The following is a 22,175-nucleotide window of genomic DNA, read 5'->3' on the forward strand; positions in this document are numbered from 1 at the left end:
TTAAAAGCATAATTAGTGGGGAAGGTAACTTGTTATGATAAATTGAATTTTGAATTATATGACACTGATCTTTGATTATTTTTTTTTAATAGCATGGTTACCACTTGCAAATGTGGCTATAATGGTGATAGTGGCCCATAGAATATTCACTTAATTGAAAGTGGTGCAATATCTTGACTATGATATAACCAAAATGGATTTGAATATAAGCTAGTTTATGTTTATTCTTATCTTAATATTAAAAATTAATATTTGTAATAAATAGATTTGGTTTATTCTTATCTTATTTGTAATAAATACATATTTGGAATCCGGCCCCTTCGGTTTTGGAAAATGTCACTTAACCCCTTCTAGTTTGACTTGTTAATAGATTTATTTGTGAAACGTTAAGAATTAAAGAGAAAACAATGAGAGATTCTTTTAAAAAATAACTACTATAAAGAAAAGCATGATAAGCTAATTGAAATGAATGAAGTAACTAAGGCCAGTCATACGAAGAAAGAATAATGAATTTCCTTTGTATTTTATATCAGTTTATGTTAGGAAAAACTATTATCTCATCATTTGTTTTTCAGTTATTATGTACTAATCTTATAATTTATGCTTGTAAGCTTTTTAAAAAGGGTAGATAGATACCCTAATTCAACTAGTACGGGTTGGGAAAAACGTTGGATAATTTTAGATAATTGTATGAAACCTTACTTAGTATATATATATATATATATACACACACACAAAAGGTCATCCATGGCCTGCATATAGTCATTTACTTTATAATAATTTAATCTTTGACTATAGATCACTAATGCAGAGGCTGACAACAACAACAACACAGGCGTATCGAAAGCAGAATAAGGTGGCGAACGTGTTAGCTAATGGAGCCCCATCCATTTTGGTGATTGCCTCGGTGTTTGCATTAACAATACTGTGACAAATATTTTAGGAACTATGTATGTTACGAAAAATCTCTGTTTGTAACAGTAATATTTCAGACATGATCGCAGGAGACATGTTTTCGCCCTTCAAAATAGTTATTTTCATGGTTTGAAGTCGCAACTTCCCGATTGCACAACAACATCATCGCGCCCAAATTTTCCTTCGTTTAACTCTCTTGCTAATTGATCAGATCAAATTACGAACTTCGAAAAGTTCAATCTATTAGTTTACTTACTAAAACATAAAAAATTAATATAACAAACAACAACAACATAATATATTCAATATATTTTCACACAACCACTAGAATTTAATTTAAAGGAGAAAAAAATTGTATGATATTTAATACATTTTATAAGAACAGGGATAATTAAGTGATTTTTTTTAGTTCTACAAAAAAACAATGGTGACAATTTTCAAAAAAACAGGTGTATATATGAAATTAATATTATAGAATAAGCATATTATAATTATAATTATTATAAAACGCAGAGAAAAGCCCTAACTTTCAGTATCTTCCTCGCAAATCTCAAACCCTAATTCTATAAATCGGCGAAAAATCCATTGTTAAAGCTTCAGATCTCCAGAATTTTCGGGTAACAATTCTCTACTTTGCACCTAATTTTCAATTTATCATTTTATATTTTTTTCAAAATTTTTAAAAATTGTTAAGTTGATGTATTTTAATTTTATGAGTTGTGAGTTTGCTGAAAAATCTTAACTTGGAGCTTTGAATGGTTCATTTATATTGTTTTTAGTTGTAATTGATTTAATTTTCATTCAAAATTTGAAATTTGTATTTGTGCTGCCCTGTTATTTATTTGTTTGCTATAGAGAATTCTAATTTTGAAGTCAATTTTTGAAAAATCAAGTAAAGAAAACTAAAAATTGCACATTTTCAGCTATAAAATTGCAATTTGGCTGAATCTAAATATATGGTTATTTATTTGTTTGCTATATAGAATTCTAATTCTGAAATTAATATTGCCTTGCTTGGTGTTACTATAATGATTTCAACTGGAAAAGAAAATGCGGATTTTAATGCATGAACAGACTGATAGTTTTGTATTTTGGCTTTGCACCTTTTGTTTGATTAATGGAATTTTGTATGATTTGGAGTTGAGCAAGAGAGAGAGATGGAGAGAGAGATGATGCTTTTACGTGGAAAAGAGGAAAGAGTTGGAGTAGATAGCTGGATGGAATTTGTATTTCTGCTGCCCTGTTATTTATTTGTTTGCTATATAGAGTTCTAATTCTGAAAATTAATATCGCCTTGCTTGGTGTCTTGTATTTTCGCCTTGCACCTTTTGTCTGATTAATAGAATTTTGTGTGATTTGGAGTTGTGAGAGAGAGACGGATGCTTTTACATGGAAAAGCAGAAAGTTGGAGTTGAGAGAGAGGTAGCTAGGTGGATGACTAAAGGTTGATTGCTCTAACCTAGCTAAAAGATCCCCTAATTGAGTCCTACAAAGACAGAAAATTACTTTTTTCCGGTTGATGTTCGTTCATCTTTGGCTCACAAACACTAATTTATTGTTTTATTTTTTCTTCATGTTTTGTTAGAAGGAAAGGCGGCTCCTTTGATGTGATAGGAAATGCTTCTTGCCTTTGATACACGCTGTTTACCTTAAAATCCATATTCCAGAGGACTACACTCATTTACTTCATCAATTATGTGGACAAATGTGTTCAAGATCGTATGTTTCTTCCCTTCATATCTTTCTATCACTCATTACACCTGCCTTTGCTATGATTTTAGAATTTCTCTGAGGTTTAAGTTGAAAGTTTTTATTGTTGATTTGTCATTTTACTTGCTAAATTTTACTACTTCGAGAACTTTGGTAATGAAATCGTGTTGATCTTGTTAACCCATTTCTATGGAATTCACATAGGTTACTTAACATGCATTTTCTTATTTCCTTTCCTACTAGAGTATAATTTTTCTTTGGGTAGAAGTCCACAATTGAACTACTCCCTTCCCCCCATCCAGCGAGTTAAGGGACACAAGGGGATGAGACTTTTTGGGATTTGAGGTTCAGGAGGAGTTTCTAGGATTGGGAGGTGACTGAGCTTTAGAGGTTGCTAGCTTTACTTCATAGACATTGCGAGCAGTTGATAAACCTGATGCTTTGAGTTAAAAGTTGGAAAATATTAAAGTTTTCTCTGTCAAGACCTTCAATCAGAAGTTATTGGTTAGGCTGGAGGACAGTTTCCCGTAAGATTCGGTCTGGATCCCTAAGGTGCCGAGGAATGTGTGTTTCTTCACCTGGTTGACAACTAGAAGGGTGATATTGATGGCGGAGAAACTTAGGAAAAGGAAGTTTGTTTGCATAAGTTGGTGTTTCCTGTGTAAGGAGGCAGACGAGGATGTGGATTATATTCTGATACATTGCAAACTGGCCAAGGTGTTATGATGGGATATCTTTAAATGGTTTGGTGTCTCTTGGGGTATGCCAAAGTCAGTGAAAGAGTTTATGTTCATCTGGAAGAGTGAAGCTTGGGGAAGAAGGGTTCAAGGCTTGGAGTATTACTCCTCTTGCCTTTGGTGGATCATTTGAAAAGAAAGAAATAGGAGAGCTTTGAAGGGGTGGAGATGAGCTTTGCTCAATTCAGGAGCAGTCTCCAATCCCTTATTTTCTTTTGGTGCACCCATGTAGTTCTGGTTTGTATAGAGGATCTTTTTCATGCCACTTGTACTGATTTTTTGGAATTACTGAGAAATATTGTGGTATTGAACTATATCTGAAGTTGTGATACTTATTATGATTGCTTATATTTCCTCTGAATTCATATTATTTTGCAGGGTGGCTTACATCAAATATCTTGGTTTCAGTTTCTTCCTCATGAATCTGATGTTAACTCTCTGGTAGACAAGAGGTTGGCTATTAGAGCAGTTTAAAGTCCATCTCTCTTGAAGGAACAACCTGTAATTCCTATTTAATTCTGTGTGCTTTTCGATCTGTTTACAGGGTGAAGCTGGATAAGAAAGACGCTGCCACATTTCTAGTGCTCTCATCTCATCTACAATTGCAGAAGGAAAGATTTCTCAGCACATGGACCAATTCCTTTGTTGGACCTTGGGACCCATCTCAGGGTCTTTACAACCCTGGTATAGATGGTCAGCAAAGCAGTTGAACTGTAGATCTCTTTTTAGTTGTCTAACTTCTTCTTGCTTTTAGTTTTCAGATGAGAAGATCAAGCTCTGGCTTTTTTTACCTGGGCAACATTCATCTGTTGTTGAAAAGGCACAGTCAGCTGTATCCAAATTAAGAGGTATGTTTTCATTAAATGACACCTTGACGATTGATGGTTCTAAAGAGGGTTGAGGTACACCTTAAATGCTTGAAGAAAATTGTCTTAAATTGCCTACAACTTTAAGGAGTCAATGCGAGCTTAGCCTAGGGTAGAATACAATTGAAGCAAAAGATCCATGTAAGCACTGCCATCTGGTTTAGATTAAGAATTTAAATGTTGTTATTGTACATGCGACTTGACTTAGGTCTACTACACCAAGGCTATCTACAGAGCTAGTCCCAAAACTGCGGAATTCAAGATGAACCCAATACAATTCCTCGTATGTTGTAATAAACGGAAGTGCTACATGGTCGAATGAATTTTAGGAGATTTAAAGCAACTCAACCTCTCCTCTAATTAATGGTTTTGTTTGTGTTAAGGATCTTTTACTTCATCTTTTCTGCGTAACTTCCTCTAATATTGGTGTATGACATGTATAACTATGGGGCGTATACGTAGCAGAAAGGCAATGAGAAGAATCAACAATTTTTCTGCAGCAGATTGCTTCTCCCACTATTAATCTCTTCTGGTTTAAACTTCTTGTCTGAAGTTCTGATAAAGCTCATTCACTAATAAAGCTCATTTACTTTATTTGGATTCGTGAAACTGAAATTGATTCTTTACGCAGTTAAACTCATAACCTTATATTACCCTCAACTATTCCTTAGAAGGCGGCCTAAATATGTTTGTGACTTACCTCCACAATTCGGAGAACCTCCAAATTTTAGTGAACTGGGGATTTGTGTTAAGAGATATGTTACTTGCCAATATATATGGGTCCGAATAGAGTGGATTATATAGAGGACTCCTACCACTGGTCCAACTAGTTTAGGACTAAGGCGTTGTTGATGGACTGATTGACCAGTTGTCCTTGTTTGTTATTGAGTTGCACTTAACTCTTAGACCCCTTTTTGTTTTGTTGTGTACTTCGCTTTTATAATCTTCAACTATTGTTCCATCTGTTACAGTTCTGGCGTCAGGTCTCTGGGTGGCTCCTGGAGATTCAGAAGAGCTTGCTGCTGCCCTATCTCAGGCCTTAAGGAATTGCATGGAGCGGTAATGTGGTTTTTTTTTTTGACCTGCTTAGAGTCTTCTATGATCTGTTTATTTACTTGTAAATATGCTACTTGATATAACAGAACGCTCAGAGGACATTCATATGTTAGATATGGAGATGTATTTACAAAATACCGTCCATTTTCACAGAGTGAGGAGCTCTTCAGGTATGTTTATCAATACTTGCATTATTTGTTGGCCTAAGTGGTTGACAACAACAACAATAATAACACACTCAGTGTATTCCCTCAAAGTGGGGTCTGGGTAGGGTAGAGTGTACGCAGTCCATACCTCTACCTAGGAGGTGAGGTATAGAGGCTGTTTCTGATAGACCCCCGACTCGAGAAAAAAATTGTCGTAATAATAGGAGTACAAGCAACAACAGATGGTAACAAAACAATAGATAGTATCAGAACAAAACTACCTAATACTACCATCGATCTAACCGAAACAACAAACATCAAAAAAAACTCTACCTCATCAAGGAAAAATGATTGTACTAGAGTTGCAGCTTTCTTTGTTACTGAACTATCTTCCTCACCAATGAAGTTGTACTGTTTTATGTACTGTTACAAGTCGGAGAAACTGCAATTTCTTGCCAGTATTTTCTGGGTGTGGCACTTGTAGCAACTGTATCTTTTTTTTTGTTTAGCTAGATCATAAGCTGTTCCAGTGCCTGGAATTCTTTTTTTCAAAAAACATTGGGTACTTATCCTAGTCTAAGTGTTATTTATAGCATTGTTGGTCTCCTTAATGTATGCTAGTCGCTGAAGGTATTCTTCTGGCATTTTAAAAGGGAAATTGTATCCTATGTGGTGAATAAGCCAGGAGTCCACTTTTATTATGGTTAACTCCTACATGTGTTTAATTTGCAATTGGTGCTTTTCTTGAAGGAAGGGGCAGCCAGTGGTTGAGTTCATATTTGCTGCTACCGAAGAGGCTATCTTTGTCCACGTTATTATATCTGCAAAGTAAGTTTGATTAGCCCGTGATTTCTTTTTAAATTTGAGAGAGGGGCTGAAATCTGTCCTTCTGCTTGACAATCTCTAATTGGCTCCTGTATAAGTTTTTATCTTCATACCTTTTTCTAGGCATATAAGAGCACTTTCAAGTGGTGACATTGATAGAATATCAGAGAATGCATCTAATGTCTCTGGTGAGGGGCTTCCAGGTTGGTTTCTTTGAACTGAGTGCCTTCACAAACAATTGAAGGCTTGGGTGTGAATTTTGTTAATCACCCAATAGATTTTTCCAGATTTTGCAAGTCTTGCTATCAATCAACTGGCAGCCTAATGGAATCTAAGAGAAGCTGAAGAAACACATTGATCCTAAAGATTGATTCTTGTAATAGTCCGAAACAATAAAAGAAATTGAGAATAAGCCCAGTGGCTACATGCATGTTCCATTATGTGATCTTACATTAAAATCAATTTTAACGCCTTCAGTGTTGTGGAGAGTTGTACATTTTTTTTACTTTTTAATTTGTTATTTTGATTATTTTCACTGGATATGTTGTTGATTACTTTAATTTGCAAAGTCTGCATTTGTGGTTGGAGTAATCCCTTGATTTCTCTTGGTTTTTAGAATTTGTATAATCGGCAGTAATGACCTCCTGAATTTCAGAAGGCTCTGCAAATTTCTAAAAATTGATTCATGACGTGCAAAAGGAGCAAAGACACAGGTGGTGTGAGGTGGAGTGGGGCGGGGTTGCGACTTTGCTCTTCTTTGAAGGTTGCGGCACATGTCATTAGGATTTTTAGGATCAAATCATCAGTATTATGTATACGGGATGCCCTTTTTCTGGCGGCACAACTTTTATGGCTTGTGAGTTGTGAAAAGTGCTTGAAATCTATCAAGATAGATATCTTCTGTATGCCAGATCGTCTATTGCTTAAATGATGCAGTATAATTTAAGTTATAAATTTGGTGAATGTTTAATAAACCTCCTGAAACTGTAAGGTCTTCTTAGTATCATGGTCAGCAACATGTTTCTCTTTTGATCAGGTTAGATAGAGTTTCATTAATGGAAGCATCAAGAGGATGTTAACACTGTGTGCAGAAAAGAAAGTCCCCCCTATAAAGTATTGGTCAGCAACATATTACTTGTTGGCATGTAAAAGGACGGGTTAAAGAAAATTCACATTGTTAATTAGCCTATTTATTGTTTAAATGAACTCAACCAAAGTCCAAAAGTATGAGCTCTTACTCATACATCAAATTTCTACCTAGTTTCAACCAATTAAAAGCCTTTCGGCACACATCGCTATGCTTCTGAATTGTTAGGCATAGTGAATAAACAATATTCATGGTATGCTGGTATTTTCATTTAATTCCCTTTTCCAGTTATTGTCTCACCTCATGGAATGCGTGGGAGGCTTACTGGATGTTGCCCTGGTGATCTTGTGAAGCAGGTGTATCTCAGGTCAAATTTGCCCCTCTATTTCCTTCTTTACTGAGTTGTTTTTGATTCAGTCCTGCTCTTTCATTCCTTCTCTTGTTTGTGAACAAAATTCTTTCAAAGTGATATCGCTCGTCTTAATGTGGTCCCTTACTGTGATTCATATTTGACTTGCCGAACAGTTCTGGCAAGTTTAGTGCTTCAAATGGTATTGTTGGGCTACCATGCAATGTTTCTCAATCTGGCTATCAGCTTAAGGGACAGAATTGCTATGTTGAAGTTAGCTTTGGTTGCACTGCACCGGGAAACAACAATATACAAGAAAGTTCAAATGTACAGAATAATTCATCAAGGCCTATCAAAACAGAAGCCTCTGCAATGGCCAATGTTGTTCAAAGTAAAATACCAGATAACTGTGGAAGAATGCTTATTTACCCCCCTGAGGCTGTTCTTGTACCAGTGGTGCAAACAGCGTGTGCTAGATCATCTCTAAAAAGGTAAATTTGTTAAATTCTTTTTGTCTCCTTTCCTTTTTTTGGGGTTAAGTGTGCATATAGCTGATGTGGGAAGGTTTCATTCAACTAGTTACCAATTAAAAAAAAAGATTACACTTTATTTAAAAAAAAGATCATAGTGAACCAGTGTCCTTTTTACGAGCAGCCACTCTTTGGAGTGTTTGGAAGGAGAGGAACAGAAGATGCTTTGATGGGATATCGACTACTTCTAATCTTTGAAAACTAGATGTCTTATGTATCTGTATAGTTGGGTTTATTTGTCTCCTATTGACTCCCAGATACCTTTTTAAACTTTGTTAGCTCCCTGACTTTAGCTTGAAAACTGTAATGGAGCTACTTAGTTACTTTTGCTTCTACCCTTTTGTAACTACTTTGCATCCTCTTGAAGCCTGAAATGGAATCCTTTATTTCATCAAAAAAAAGTAAACTAGTGTCCTTTCAATCTTGTTGAAGGACTGTCAATGGAGTGCTGGAAGACAAATCACAAATCTGCGACCTTCCACATCAATGACAGGAAACCTACTATTTGTAATCTGACATTTTTACCACAGTAATGGCCAGATAACCACTCCATCCCCTATAATAGTTTCCGTCTCTTCACATTTGTTTTTGAGACTCAGTTTGAGTGGCTGATGGATTATGATTAATAAGTTATTTCAGGAAGTCTTTATCTGAGGTTTCTACTATGTTAGGATATGGTGAAGCCCAAGTTCTATGCTGGCATCTCTTCTGTTGATCCAATCAGTAAATACTGTGATTGGGATTATTGCTCAAGCTGAAGCTTGGCTTATTATTTTTAGTATTTCTTTTGCTTAGTTGCTTTATCCTTGATCCCGTATTGACTACTGAGGGTCAAGCTAACACATTAGTATTAGCAAATCCATGTCAGTACCAGTTTAAAAGAATATGTATATGCATAGCAAATCCATGTATGTGATTATTTACTCAAAAGTGCATATTAGTGCTGTTTCTGTTGGCTAGTGTGCTTTTTTAGTTCAAACTTGCTTGAGAATTAATTTTCATTTTCCCCCTAAAGAATTCTGAAAAAATTTACATTTTTTATGTTTGTCACAGATTCTGGCTGCAGAACTGGATTGGGCCCTCTTTATCCTTTACATCCTCCTTTATGCATTGGTACTCTCAGCTTATTCTTATCAGCAGTTCATTCCATATCTTTCTTTTTTGGTTAAACTTGCATCTTATACATCTAATCCACAATATTGCAGTTTTGATTATCATAGCGATGCCAAAGTCAATTCGATGGATGGTTCTTGGCTTGATGCAAACGTTATAGGCTCTAATCGGCGTTATAACAGTAGCAGTAACAGCAACTGCAGCAGTCTTAGCAGTACAAGTACATCTTCTAGTGATAGCGATTACAAGACTTCAGGAACTGGTGATCTTGAAGCAGATGCTGATTCTTTGATGTGTAGACAGTCTGGATTATCTTCTTTGGATCGGTCTCAAAATGACAATCTTAAGACGGTGTGCTTCTCGTATAGATTGAGATCTCTTTATAATTTGTATCTGTATGGTCTGTATGCTCTATCTTATATTTGCATGTTGTTGTCCTTGATTCGATCTTAACTCCTTTAACTTTCTATGACTTGTGATCTGAAGACTATTCTTATTATGACTTGCTATGTAATTTTAATTTGTTTTCGAATAAGTACATGTATATAAATATCAAGTTTTGTCTATCATATTTTTTGGAGAAAGGTAACCATTTTTATGAAGTTTTGTCTATCATTTAAGAATCCATCATATAGGCTTTGCTCTCTTAGAGGATAGTGTGTAAAGTGGGACCTAGATCTCTAGCTAATTGTAGCAAGTAAATTAAGTACTTTTGGTTAGCTTTCTTTTATTTTTCACTTTTATTTTATTTAGTATATGTTGATGATATGAAATGAGCTTAAATGAAGAAGTGGGGATTCATGTACCCGATCCCAATAACTTTGGCTTGGACCCTATATATGTGTTAAAAGATCCATAAAATAAGTACAAATAACAGATTTTGAATCCAGCAAATCAAATGGGCAGAGGTAGAAGCCCAAACAAACAAGAACCCATAGTGTTATAATTTTTTGCATGAATATTTTGGAAGGACAAGGAAAGTTTAAAAGAGGAAACCATTTTCCTCAAGTTTCCTACTTGCAGGTTAAAGCAAAGTCTCTTGCAGGAAAGTTCTGCCTTGCTTTTTTTGCACTAGTTTCCTGCTTACAAAACACACAGAACTATGTGAAGAAGTCTACATTCCGCACTTTCCTTTTCTATTTTTGGCAACCAAATGTAACCTTAGTGCTTCTTTTCTTGCATGCATTAACCTTAGTGCTTCTCTTCTTTCTTGTTACTAAAAATGTGCAAAATTCTAGTTATCCATAACGATAGCATGTGCTAGGTGTTCTTTTGTTCTTCTCCATTCGATTCTTATGGTGTCTGCTTTTGTTTAAAGGAAATGGCGAATTTATCATTCCAAGTTTCTTTGCAGGGCTTTAAGAGGTCACGGACTGGGATTTCTGAGTCATTTAGTCAGGGAGGAGCAGTGGTAAATCCATCAACAAGTGATTATGCCTCAATGGAAGTTAATAATTCTGCAATAACGGGAGGAAATGATCAGCTTGGGCTTCAGTGGGGTTGGGATGACGACGATAGAGATGTAGGGATGGATATTCAGGCACTTCTCTCAGAGTTTGGAGATTTTGGTGATTTCTTTGAGAATGATGCTTTGCCATTTGGAGAGGTAGTTATATTGTCCACGGATGGTAAATCGTGGTCACATCATCTCCAGCATATATGTTACTAGTCTTGTTAAGACCCTGATTATTCCTCGAATTTGAAACTTACAAGTTAAATCTTAAAATCTGAGAATTGTCAGAATTTAATGTAATGAATTGGACTTATTTTGGTGTATCCGCCAGCCTTCATGTATCAGATGGAAGGTTGTGCTAGTCTATGAAATTGTGCTTCTCTACCTCATCTGAGGTAGTGGTATGGACTGCATGCACTTAACCTCCCCAGACCCCACTTTGTGGGAATACACTGGGTTTGTTGTTGTTGTGCAAACCCAAGGACTTTTCTCAGGTGTAGGAATGATCCAGTAATTTCATTGCAAAAGCTCAACTAGTTGATATCTTAGTGGATATTTAAATACAAGAATATGAATGAAATGATAGGAATTACACATATTGGATCCTCAGTCTGGAGGGTTGTCTTATTAATCCTTTTTTCGAATTCTAGTGGAAGCTCAATTAAACCTACCCCGCTTAGAGAGCTCATTTGTTTGATTTGCATCCTGATGGAATGTGGTTTCTCATTTTCTCTATAGTGGGGTGAATGGGCCATCCCTCTTGGAACTCTGATATAAAAGAGTCTCTCAGAGTCTGATGATTGTAAGCAAGTGTATCTGGCTACCGTAGGAGCACAGTTTCGTTTTGACTAGGAGTTGCTTCTCCTGTTTTTCATTCTGATATAATGTCCAAAAGATTAATCACATACTTTATTTCTCGCAATCAGTTACTCTATGTATATGAGTTTTTTTTCGGTTTTCATCGTACATTGTGTGTAATCATGCCCATGGGAGATGTCAATTCTACATCTGACGTGTATATAGATTTTGAAATAATTGAACGTCTTCAAAATATATGAATGCTGTGTTTAAGTTAGTAATAGGAGGTTTGGAAGTTAACTGAATGCATATAAGAGATGAATGGACTGTTTACAGGATGTTATGGAACACTAATAAATGCTTACATCTTGCGAGATGAATACGAGTTACCTTCTTGTTGTAGTTATTGTTCTTCATTTGCTTTCATCATCAGGAAATGAGCTGATTTCTCCTTTTATTTTTGAAGCCTCCAGGAACTGCAGAGTCTCAGACTCTTATGATTCCTGCCTCAGATAGTGTGGATGTTGGTAGCAGCCCCTGTCCTTCGATGATGGACGTGCAAGATCAGCTTCTTTTGCCAGTAGGTTTTTCATCCTTTGAGAGCTTTAATCAACCACCACCTCCAGCAATTCTGGATGATTCACTGAGCAAGCATCAGGAAGTTATTAAAAGTGCTGCAGTTGCTAATCAAGTAAACAGTACTACTGCATCTATTGCTGGTGAATTTGATCACTTAATTAAAGCTGAAGCTCTCATGTCATTCGCTCCAGAGTATGGAGCAGTTGAAACCCCCACAGGGGAGAACTCCCGTTTGATTTTCAGGAATCCCTATGTTCCAAAGTCCCGTGAAGTGGAGACTGCGAATTCAAGCTCAAATAGCTATGTTTACTCAGCGACCCCACCTTTGTCGCCTTGCTTTGATGCATGTGAGGAGAAGTCTGGGGTGACTGTAAACCTCAAAGCAGGTTCCGCAAGGCATGATACAGGCTCCATTATTCAATCAAAGAAATATTACACTCACATTGAAAGTGGGAAAGAGAAAAACGATGATAAGTTATCTGGTTATGTACGTAGTTGCGCTAGTCATGAGACTCAAGTAGCACAGTCTCCATTTTCTGGTTTCAATTCGACAAATTCTGTTAAAGGTATCCACAATAAAACCGATAAAGCCAATGAAGGGCTACTAAAAGCAGGCAGCTCTAGTCAATCAATCAAAACTGTGCTAGCAACAGAAGTTGAATGCCTTATGTGCCAGGCATTTATGTGTAAGATACGGCATACACTGTTATCTTCAAGTGGCTGCCTTCCTGTAGGCATGAGCAGGATGTCGGGGAGTACCAGTAGAAACCAGTCACAAGGCGAAGCAGTGGTCACTGGCGACAATTTGTCAATCAAATCTGAGATGAAGAAGAAAGAAATAATACCAGTTAGGATAGCGGGTGATATTGATGGTGGATTACTGGATGGGACCCTTAATGCACCAGTTGGTGTGTGGCGCTCTGTTGGAGTTTCTAAGGGAATGAAGCAACCAACAGCTGGTTTAGAATCTGGCCACTCTGTTCAGCATAATTCTTTCATTGAGGATAGTATGCTAGCTTATGGGCTAAGGCAACCACTTCAGGAACTCCTAGATGGGATGGCTTTACTTGTGCAGCAAGCCACATCTCTTGTTGATGTTGCTCTAGATGCCGATAGCAATGATGGTTCCTTTGGTTGGCTCGCACTGCAGGAGCAGTGGAGGCGTGGTTTTTCATGTAGACCATCCATGGTACATGCAGGTTGTGGGGGAGTATTGGCTTCCTGTCATTCGCTGGATATTGCTGGTGTGGAGCTTATTGATCCACTTTCAGCTGATGTAAGCTTTTTTTTTTTAGAAGCATATTCTTAGCTGGCTTGGTTTGTCTACTACCTTAGGCTATAGTGGCTTGTTTATGCTTGTGGTTAGAAGTTTCATAAGAATGCAACAATTCCACTGATGACCTACTCATCATTGTGATACCGTGGATTGATTGGGATGTGCACTCAGCTAGTCTTGAGGAAAAGAATAGTTGAATGGGATTTTCATAAATTTCCTTGAGTGTAGCTTCATGGAGATGAATGAATTGCAGTCTGTTATCTGTGTGTTGTTGCTTCAGTGCTTTCCTCTTCACGAGGGTGATTACTTTTTATCAATGACATAAAGTGTAGAAATTTGTTATTTTCTTTCATAGTGCTATCTCCCCAATGTATAGCTCTTCTCTTTATTAAATTTAGGCGTAACATTTGTTAGCATCTGAGTTGAAGGACAGTTCTTTCCCAATTGTGATTTTGTTTCTTCCCATTGATTAGCACGTGACTTCTCTTATTGTAGCTTCCATGGTTAAAAACACCTGAGACAAATTGTTAGTTTGAATGGTATAGAAGAAGCATTTTACATGTAGCTAAGTTTTGCACATTACGTATCTTTGGTTTTCTCTCTTCTTTCACAACCATACTTAATATGGAAACCTCTTCCTTCAGGTTCCGGCATCATTTACCCTCACTCTGCTGCAGAATGATATAAAAGCAGCTCTGAAATCTGCTTTCGGTAATATGGAAGGTCCTTTATCTGTTGTTGATTGGTGCAAAGGTCGCAGTCAATCAAATGATGGGGGCATATCTGGTGACGGTTTTTCTGCAGAGTCCACTGCAAGTGCAAGTGAATGTCGAGATTCGTCAAGTACCATATCATTGTCTGTTGGAGAACCTATAAGTCCATCTCAGTCCTCTGCTGGTGGATCATCTAGTTTGAGAGGTATGAATTGATAGGTCATACTGTCACTATCCTACAATGGCTTTTTTTGACAAAATCTTTTCTATTTTCAGATGGCATTAGGGTGGATGAGGCAAGTGAGCGCAGATTAAGCCAAGATACTTGCTTATCAGAGTCGGAGAATCTACTGGGTTCAAGGCTTAGGCCAACGTTGGCTGCAGTACCGTATCCGGCTATACTTCTTGGGTATGTTTTTTATACTGAAATTGGTTGATCCTTGTCCATTCATCCTTTTTTGATCAGTGAGCATTACAGGTTGCATTTACTACATATTTTTAAGATAGTAATTTCTTTATTTTTCATGTGCTGGCCTTATTTACCCCTGCTGTGCTTTTAGTTATCTCTATAAGAAAGGCATGCCCTTTTTTTTGTTGTGAGATAACTTGGTAACTTTTTGTGCTGTGATTTGAGTATAGCTCTACTATTGTCGCCTCGCCTCTTACTAGTTCTAGAACTTCTTTCTAATGGATTACTTTTAAGGCTTCAACCTTGATTACTCAATTAAATAAAAGCATGATGGAGCTGCATTTGGTTCTCCCATTCACCTTTTAATGTAAAAGGCTCACTGATCAATACATAAACAAATGTAGAGGACTTCCCCGACATTGTATTTGTTACCACTAAATTTATTTAGACTACTTTTTCTTTTTCTGGCCTTAATTTTCTACTTTAGGGTAGAAATAATGTCTTTTTATATTGCAGATATCAAGACGATTGGCTTAAGACATCACCTAGTTCGCTTCAGATCTGGGAAAAGGCACCTTTTGAGCCTTATGCAATGCCCAAGAATGTAAGTTTAAGATAGATAATACAAGCAGCAGGTTTTTAATATCTTCAGGCTTTTCTCTTGCTCATCTCCTTAACTATTATTTTTCCTTAACCATTTTTTCCCAATATTTTCAGATGACATATTACGTTGTCTGCCCAGACATCAATGCTCTAACAACAGCTGCAACTGATTTTTTCCAACAGCTTGGAACTGGTTGGTATTCTCAAGTGTCATGCTAATCGGAAGATAGTATATTGGTTATGTCTATGCTACTGAAAATAATACGATGGTTGTTTTGTGTTTTAATAAGATAAAATTCAGCCTTACCTAAAAAAACAAAAGAATTTCAGGTCTTTTAAATGCATAAATCTGCATTAATTTCACAAATTGACAGTTCATATTTAATGTTGCTTCATTTTATAACTCAATCTGCATTGTCTCCATCTTTTTGAAGATGTGGACAAGTGACTAATTTGAAATCATGATTTTTTTAAGTGCATGGAAAGATGAAATTAGATAAAAGAGATCAAATTATTGCTTGCTTCTCACATAAATCCAGCTTTGTTACTGTCCTTGCCGTAGATATTTGTAGTGATATGTTTGGGCCATGAAGTTTTGTTACATTATGTCTTTTGAACAATTTATCCGTTGTCCAATAAGCTGTCCAGTGCCAATTTCTTTTTTTAGTTGACTATGTTTTTCTCTTTTAGTTTATGAAACATGCAAACTGGGAACTCATTCACCTCAATGTATGGGAAATGAGATGGAGATAGATTCCGGCAAGAATGCATCTTCTGGTTTTGTTCTGATTGATTGCCCTCAGTCAATGAAAATAGACAGCAGTAATGCATCTATGCTTGGATCAATCAGTGATTATTTTCTGGCCCTTTCCAATGGATGGGATTTAGAAAGCTATTTGAAGTCTCTCTCGAAAGTTCTCAGAAATTTAAAGCTGAGTTCATGCTTGACCATGAACCCAAAAGAAGGAAGTACTGCTCCATGTACAGTAAGTTGTGGTCCTCTTTGTTTGCCTTTTTTATTCCTCTTCTACTTTCTCCTCTCTCTCTTGCTTTGGTTCTCTCTTTTTTTTCCTCTTTCTAGGGCAGTCTACCACTTTTTCTTGATAAGGGGGCATTTTTGTACACTTGACCTCCTTTGTCAGAGCAAAAAGAAAAAATAGATGAAGAGAAAAGACTGATTCCATGTTAATTTATTGGAACATGTACCATAAGTAATTTTATTTCTGGATAGAGAATGCAAAAGGAAAAACTGGAAAGTACAGTCAAAGTGAAACTTTTCCCACGGCCTCTGGTGCTTCCAGTACATGGCCGTTTGTTTTACTGTGATTGGGCTTAACAACGATGCTTATGATGCCAAACCTTGGGGTTGGGTAGCTGTTAAGTTGATAGTGAAAGAATGACTTGCACAATGTGCTGGTGTTCTGGTGTACTACGTTATAGTTACCCCAATGTGTATTTTCTTTCGTACTGGTTGAGTAGTTCACAGTTTCCTGAGGCTAGTGAAATGCTTACTAATTGGATGATCAAATAGAATAAGGGACATTTTATAAATATTTCGTTTTAGATGGGGATCAGTATTTTATTGTGGGATACATCTGGTCAAGGGATTAGTCAACTTTAAAAGTGATAAAACTCTTAAGTAGAGCAGCAGAAGAAGTTATTGGATTTACAAGACATGCCAATAACTCAGAAGTTTTCTCTGTATAAGAAATTAGTCTTAGTTCTGACCATTTCAAAGTTTGAGAAGCTCAAGTAGTGCGGGTGTTTTTTTGAATGAGCTAACTCTGCTCATTACATTATTTTTTGTCTTTGAATACCCTGATATGAAATATATCTTTAGTATAACCTATCAACTTTTATGCAGTATCAGTGCAAAATTGCCTTGATTGAGAATTTGACGCTTCTGTTGGAACTTGGGTCCAAATGGATCGGAAAGAGATAATGAAAATTCATATAGCCGACCTAAATCGTTTTGGGATTGAGGGTAGTTGTTCTTGGATTAATTTTCTGTTCTCAAGTTGTTGCAGATTTTCATAGATGCTAATCCTCGGAATATCTGATCTTCCAAAAAAAAAAAAACTCAAAAAAAGAACATAGTATATCTTATCTAGGCAGAGTATTATATGGTAAGGTAATTCAGAGAAGCTGATATGTTATTGTATATTTGAATGTCAAATCAGGTGATATACGTGGTTTGCCCTTTCCCTGAGCCCCTTGCGGTTCTACAGACGGTGATAGAATCTTCTATTGCTGTTGGATCAGTGGTTCTTTCTTCAGATAAAGAGAGGCGATCTACGCTGCACAATCAAGTCGGGAAAGCCTTAAGTTACTCAGCAGCTGTGGATGAGGCACTCTCAAATGTTCTAACACTTTCTGGGTTTTGTATCCCTAAGCTGGTATTGCAGATCGTCACTGTTGATGCAATTTTTAGGGTTACAAGCCCTGCTCTGAGTGAGCTTGTCATACTGAAGGAAATTGCTTTCACAGTTTATAACAAAGCTCGCAGAATATCTCGAGGGTCCTCCAGTGACATGGTGCAGTCGTCGTCCATGTACGGTAGATCTCATCCGGTGATGATGCAAATGACTTCCCAAGTTCCAGGGATGTGGAAGGACTGTGTTGGTCCTCGAGGCATAGGAACTTCCCTTCAGAGAGAAACTGACCTTGATGCAAGCCTAAGGCCTGGTAGTTGGGACAACTGGCAAACATCAAGAGGGGGAGGTCTTGGATGTGAGCCAAATAGAATTCGGGATTTTTCTTTTCAAGATGAAATTCGTTACTTGTTTGAGCCCCTTTACATTCTTGCTGAACCAGGTTCATTGGATCGTGGACTTTCATTTCCGATATCGGGTAATCCAATGACTGAATCTTCAAAGCTTTTGTCGGATGATGGTACAAGTGGAAGTTTTATGCAGAGTTCAGCTTCTTCAGGTGGTGGAGACACTGGACTAAACACTCAGTCTGAAACATCTGAACCAGATGGCTTTGGATCTGCACGTCAAAGATCACTTCCAAGTTTGCATTGTTGTTATGATTGGACTGAGGATTGGCGCTGGCTGGTGTGTATATGGACTGATTCCAGGGGAGAATTGCTTGATAATCATATATATCCATTTGGAGGAATAAGTAGTAGGCAAGACACGAAAGGTCTGCAATCTTTGTTTGTGCAAATTCTGCAACAAGGATGCCAGATACTTCAGGCATGTTCTCCTGAGGCTGCCAATGCCAAGCCTAGAGATTTTGTCATTGCTCGTGTTGGAAGCTTCCTTGAGCTTGAATGCCAGGGTAAACATTCGTCATCGATATCCTGTGCTTATTGCCTACCTTTGTTACATCATGATCCTCATTGGTGTTGAATTTTGATGACACTGATATGCTGTCTCCACCTTTAATTGAAAAAGATTTTCAGCTGATCTCTTAGTTATTCTTTTTTGGTTTGGCTGTGGCACACAAACAATACTTTGATGAATGTCTTGATAAAGTGTAGCCTACAAAGGTTTTATTTTGAGTGACCAGAATGAAGTTTCTGCTTGAGTTTTCATTTATCTGTAATGTTACTGAAGTTGTTCATCTTATTAATGCAATTTTCTGGACGCAGAATGGCAGAAAGCTCTGTATTCAATTGGGGGATCTGAGGTGAAGAAGTGGTCCCTGCAGCTAAGGCGATCTGTGCCTGATGGAATGACTGCAAGTAGTAATGGGACATCCTTGCCGCAACAGGAAATAGGTCTGATTCAAGAAAGAGCACTTCCTCCCTCCCCTAGTCCATTGTACAATCCTCACTCAAAGGCTTCCTCTTTTATGAAAGGTGGCTTAAGTCAACCATCCACAAGGAAACAGTTAATTGGTGGACAGGGTATAGCGGACAACTCCAGGGGCTTACTTCAATGGGTGCAAAGCATTAGTTTTGTCTCTCTTTCTGTTGATCATTCCTTACAGCTTATGGTCCAAGCGGAGTCAACAAGTCTTGGTAGGATTCCTCTTTTCCGCCTTTTCTCTCTCTTTTTTTTGTGGGTTTTTCAGATTCCCTGTTTTCTGATTGAGTTGATTCTCCTTTGGCTGTATTTTGGATTCTCGTATCTAATGACCTGGACTGTCAAGGAGATACTATTTCTAAATACTTGACCAATAAGAGATTAAATGCATTAGGCTACTTTTAAGCATAAAGTTCTTTAAGAAACACTACTGGGGTGGATTGCTTCTGTAGTTGTAGGTGTTGAAACTCTATTTTGAGAAAGTCAAGGGAGGAGAATAACTTGGGTAAGGAATTGTGGTTGGATACGGGTTACCAAGGGAGTAAATGGGATAGGGTAACCATCGCTCTTCTGGGTCGGTTTCTTTTGAGTGGTGCTGCTTATGGGGCTTACCATATGAAGAAAATATCCATTGAGAAGTATGTTCCTTAGATTTTTCGTCAGTTCACATTTTTATGCCTGCTTATTTCTGTTTCATGCTTACATATGGTGTAAATTTTGCAGGGACAAGTCAAAGTAGTGGCATTATGAGTCAGCCAGGTTATCTTGAAGGTTATACTCCAGTTAAGTCCCTTGGTTCTACGCCCACCTCCTACATTCTAATCCCGTCACCCAATATGAGATTTCTACCTCCCATCGGTCTTCAGCTTCCCACTTGCCTGACTGCTGAATCACCTCCACTCGCCCATCTTCTCCACAGCAAGGGATGTGTCATTCCCCTTTCAACAGGTTTTGTGGTTTCAAAAGCAGTACCTACAATGAGGAGAGATGCAAGGAGCATCTCAAAAGAAGAATGGCCCTCAATTCTTTCGGTCAGCCTCGTTGATTACTATGGTGGCAGCAACATCATCCAAGAAAAGTTTTTGAAGGGTGTTGTTAAGACTGGGGGAAGGGGTACAGGCTCAGAAGCAAGAGATGTGGAAACGGCGACTCACTTGATTCTTGAGAACATAGCTGCAGAGCTCCATGCTTTATCATGGATGACTGTAAGTCCGGCATACTTGGAGAGAAGATCCGCTTTGCCTTTTCATTGCGACACTGTATTAAGACTTCGAAGGCTGCTTCACTTTGCCGATAAGGAAGTTTCTCGGCAACCTGAGAAAAGCCAAGTATAGGATATGTGAAAATTGCAGCATACACACAAAACTTGTTCAAGCCATACATCTTGTGAGCTTGGGTCCTTGTTTCACTGTGGAAACAACTGTAAACACAAACTGCATATGCTAGTTCGCTGGAAGACATTCTTTCCGAGAAGTGTTACCCACACCAAGGAGAAATCAGTAGCTGTAGGGGATAGTAGATTGTTAATTTGTATATAATGTTGTGTAAAGGGATCCAAAGAGAGTTGAGTACACACTATTCTTTTGCCCTTTTCTAAAAACTCTTTCAAGTGATTGACTTCTCATTTATATTTACAACATTCCTAGGCCCCAGATGACAGGATCTTTTTCATTAGACAGCAGATTTGTGACTCACTTTTGTTGCTTCCTTTAAATTAAAAATTACACAAATATACAACTTATGTTTTCAGTATTACAAAATATCTCGACTCCCTAAACATACTACAAAAATTCCAACATATACACAGAATGCTATGTATATGTCAGCTACAGCTATATTATGTATATTAATAGGGAGAGAGTGAAGTAATTAAAAAAGTGGGAGAGAAGGGTTGGTATTTATGTTATTTATATTTTTTTTTTCTTGCTTTTAATAGCAGCATTTGTGCATTAGATATGGGTATAACTAATTGTTAATGAGCAACAAAATTACAATCATAACAGCATATTGTAGAGTTGATTATATGCAAGTATCAATTAGGTATCCAACCACATCATTACAAATATTGGATTTTACAGAAGCAATCGAGCTCTTGTCTCGAACAAATTTGAATTCGTGTTAGAAAGTTTCTCAAGGCAAAGCGCTCTTCTAACAGTGAAAACGTCCAAATGAGCCCTTGTCTCGGTTAAAGATAAAGAGCGTTGCAGATAACAACGTACCCAGTATATTCTCACCAAGTGGGGTTTGGAGAGGGTAAGTGTACGCAGTTTATACCACTAACTCAAAAGTGAGATAAAGAGGTTATTTTTGATAAACCTCCGACTCAAATAAAACAATCTAATATAAGATAAGGAATAGTAATAGAACAAGATACAATAGAAATTAACATATTCAATAATACCAAATGCAAGATACTCCAAGTACACACCAAAACATACAACATCCTAACTCAGGCTAACCTTCTACCCAGTGGCGGAGCCAGGATTTTCGCTAAGAGGGTTCATAAGTGAATATAAAAACTAATCGGTATATACATAAAAAATATTTTTAACCATGTATATATAACATAATTTTCCGCCGAAGGGGGTTCGGATCCCCCTGACCATAGTGTAGATCCGTCACTGCTTCTACCCTAATTCGCTTCCTCCACAACTTCCTATCCTGGGTCATGTCATCGGCAAGCTGAAATTACTCCATGTTGTATAGAATCATTTCTCTCCAATATTTCTTTGGTCTACCTCTACCTCGCTTGAAACCATCCCTAGCCAACCTCTTACACCTCCGTACCGGGGCATCCTTGCTCCTCCTCATCACATGACCAAACCATCTCAACCTCTCTTCCCTCATCTTGGCTTCCACCGAAGCTACTTCCACCTTATCTCGAATAACCTCATTTCTAATCCTATCTTTCCTAATATACCCACACATCTACCGAAGCATTCTCATCTCCGACACCTTCATTTTCTGAATGTGGGTCTTCTTAACAGATCAAAACCGATCTAACCACTGCTAAAGAGACACTGCATAGCAATGAAAATAAAAAACAAGTCACACTCAGGAGTCGCATTTTTCATTCAATATATGTGCTTCTCGGGACTATAATTTCCAGTATCTCAATTCTTTTTATAGGAAAATCAACATGTAGCTCAAACATGTCCAATTATATATTTACTTGTGGTATTTTTATTTGTCACATTTTGATTTAACATGCGTATTAAAGAATAATAGTAATTGATATAATTATTTTACTAAATT

The 22,175-nt window shown here is 37.3% G+C and overlaps 1 protein-coding gene across 5 annotated transcripts; it reads left to right on the top strand.

Annotated features, from left to right (window-relative positions):
* The first annotated feature begins 1,344 nt into the window (after positions 1 to 1,344).
* LOC107869974 (mediator of RNA polymerase II transcription subunit 13) lies at positions 1,345 to 20,533 on the top strand. Of its 5 annotated transcripts, XM_047412312.1 has the most exons (25): positions 1,346 to 1,532; positions 2,501 to 2,634; positions 3,741 to 3,814; positions 3,907 to 4,046; positions 4,124 to 4,210; positions 5,200 to 5,287; positions 5,371 to 5,454; positions 6,181 to 6,258; positions 6,379 to 6,458; positions 7,631 to 7,709; positions 7,868 to 8,182; positions 9,275 to 9,334; positions 9,427 to 9,685; positions 10,689 to 10,940; positions 12,052 to 13,440; positions 14,085 to 14,358; positions 14,430 to 14,562; positions 15,079 to 15,166; positions 15,280 to 15,358; positions 15,856 to 16,151; positions 17,346 to 17,895; positions 17,980 to 18,450; positions 18,764 to 18,892; positions 18,974 to 19,135; positions 19,644 to 20,533. In XM_047412312.1, exons 2-25 carry the CDS (start codon positions 2,611 to 2,613, stop codon positions 20,252 to 20,254), a joined length of 5,802 nt encoding a protein of 1,933 aa, XP_047268268.1. In that variant the 5' UTR covers positions 1,346 to 1,532; positions 2,501 to 2,610; the 3' UTR covers positions 20,255 to 20,533. The 5 variants fall into 5 exon arrangements, with proteins under 5 accessions (XP_047268267.1, XP_047268268.1, XP_016571824.2 ...); XM_047412311.1 differs by having other exon boundaries at positions 1,345 to 1,532; positions 18,764 to 19,135; XM_016716338.2 differs by having other exon boundaries at positions 17,346 to 18,450.
* The last annotated feature ends 1,642 nt before the right edge of the window (positions 20,534 to 22,175 follow it).

This window comes from Capsicum annuum, chromosome 5 (assembly GCF_002878395.1).
Source record: "Capsicum annuum cultivar UCD-10X-F1 chromosome 5, UCD10Xv1.1, whole genome shotgun sequence".
NCBI lineage: Eukaryota > Viridiplantae > Streptophyta > Magnoliopsida > Solanales > Solanaceae > Capsicum > Capsicum annuum.

Excerpts from the sequence above, each read along its gene's own strand:
- LOC107869974 (XM_016716337.2), top strand. The coding sequence starts at position 2,611 with ATGTGGACAAATGTGTTCAAGATC. Across the intron at positions 6,459-7,630 it reads CTCTGGTGAGGGGCTTCCAG|TTATTGTCTCACCTCATGGA; the intron begins GTTGGTTTCTTT and ends TCCCTTTTCCAG. Across the intron at positions 14,563-15,078 it reads TATCCGGCTATACTTCTTGG|ATATCAAGACGATTGGCTTA; the intron begins GTATGTTTTTTA and ends TTTATATTGCAG.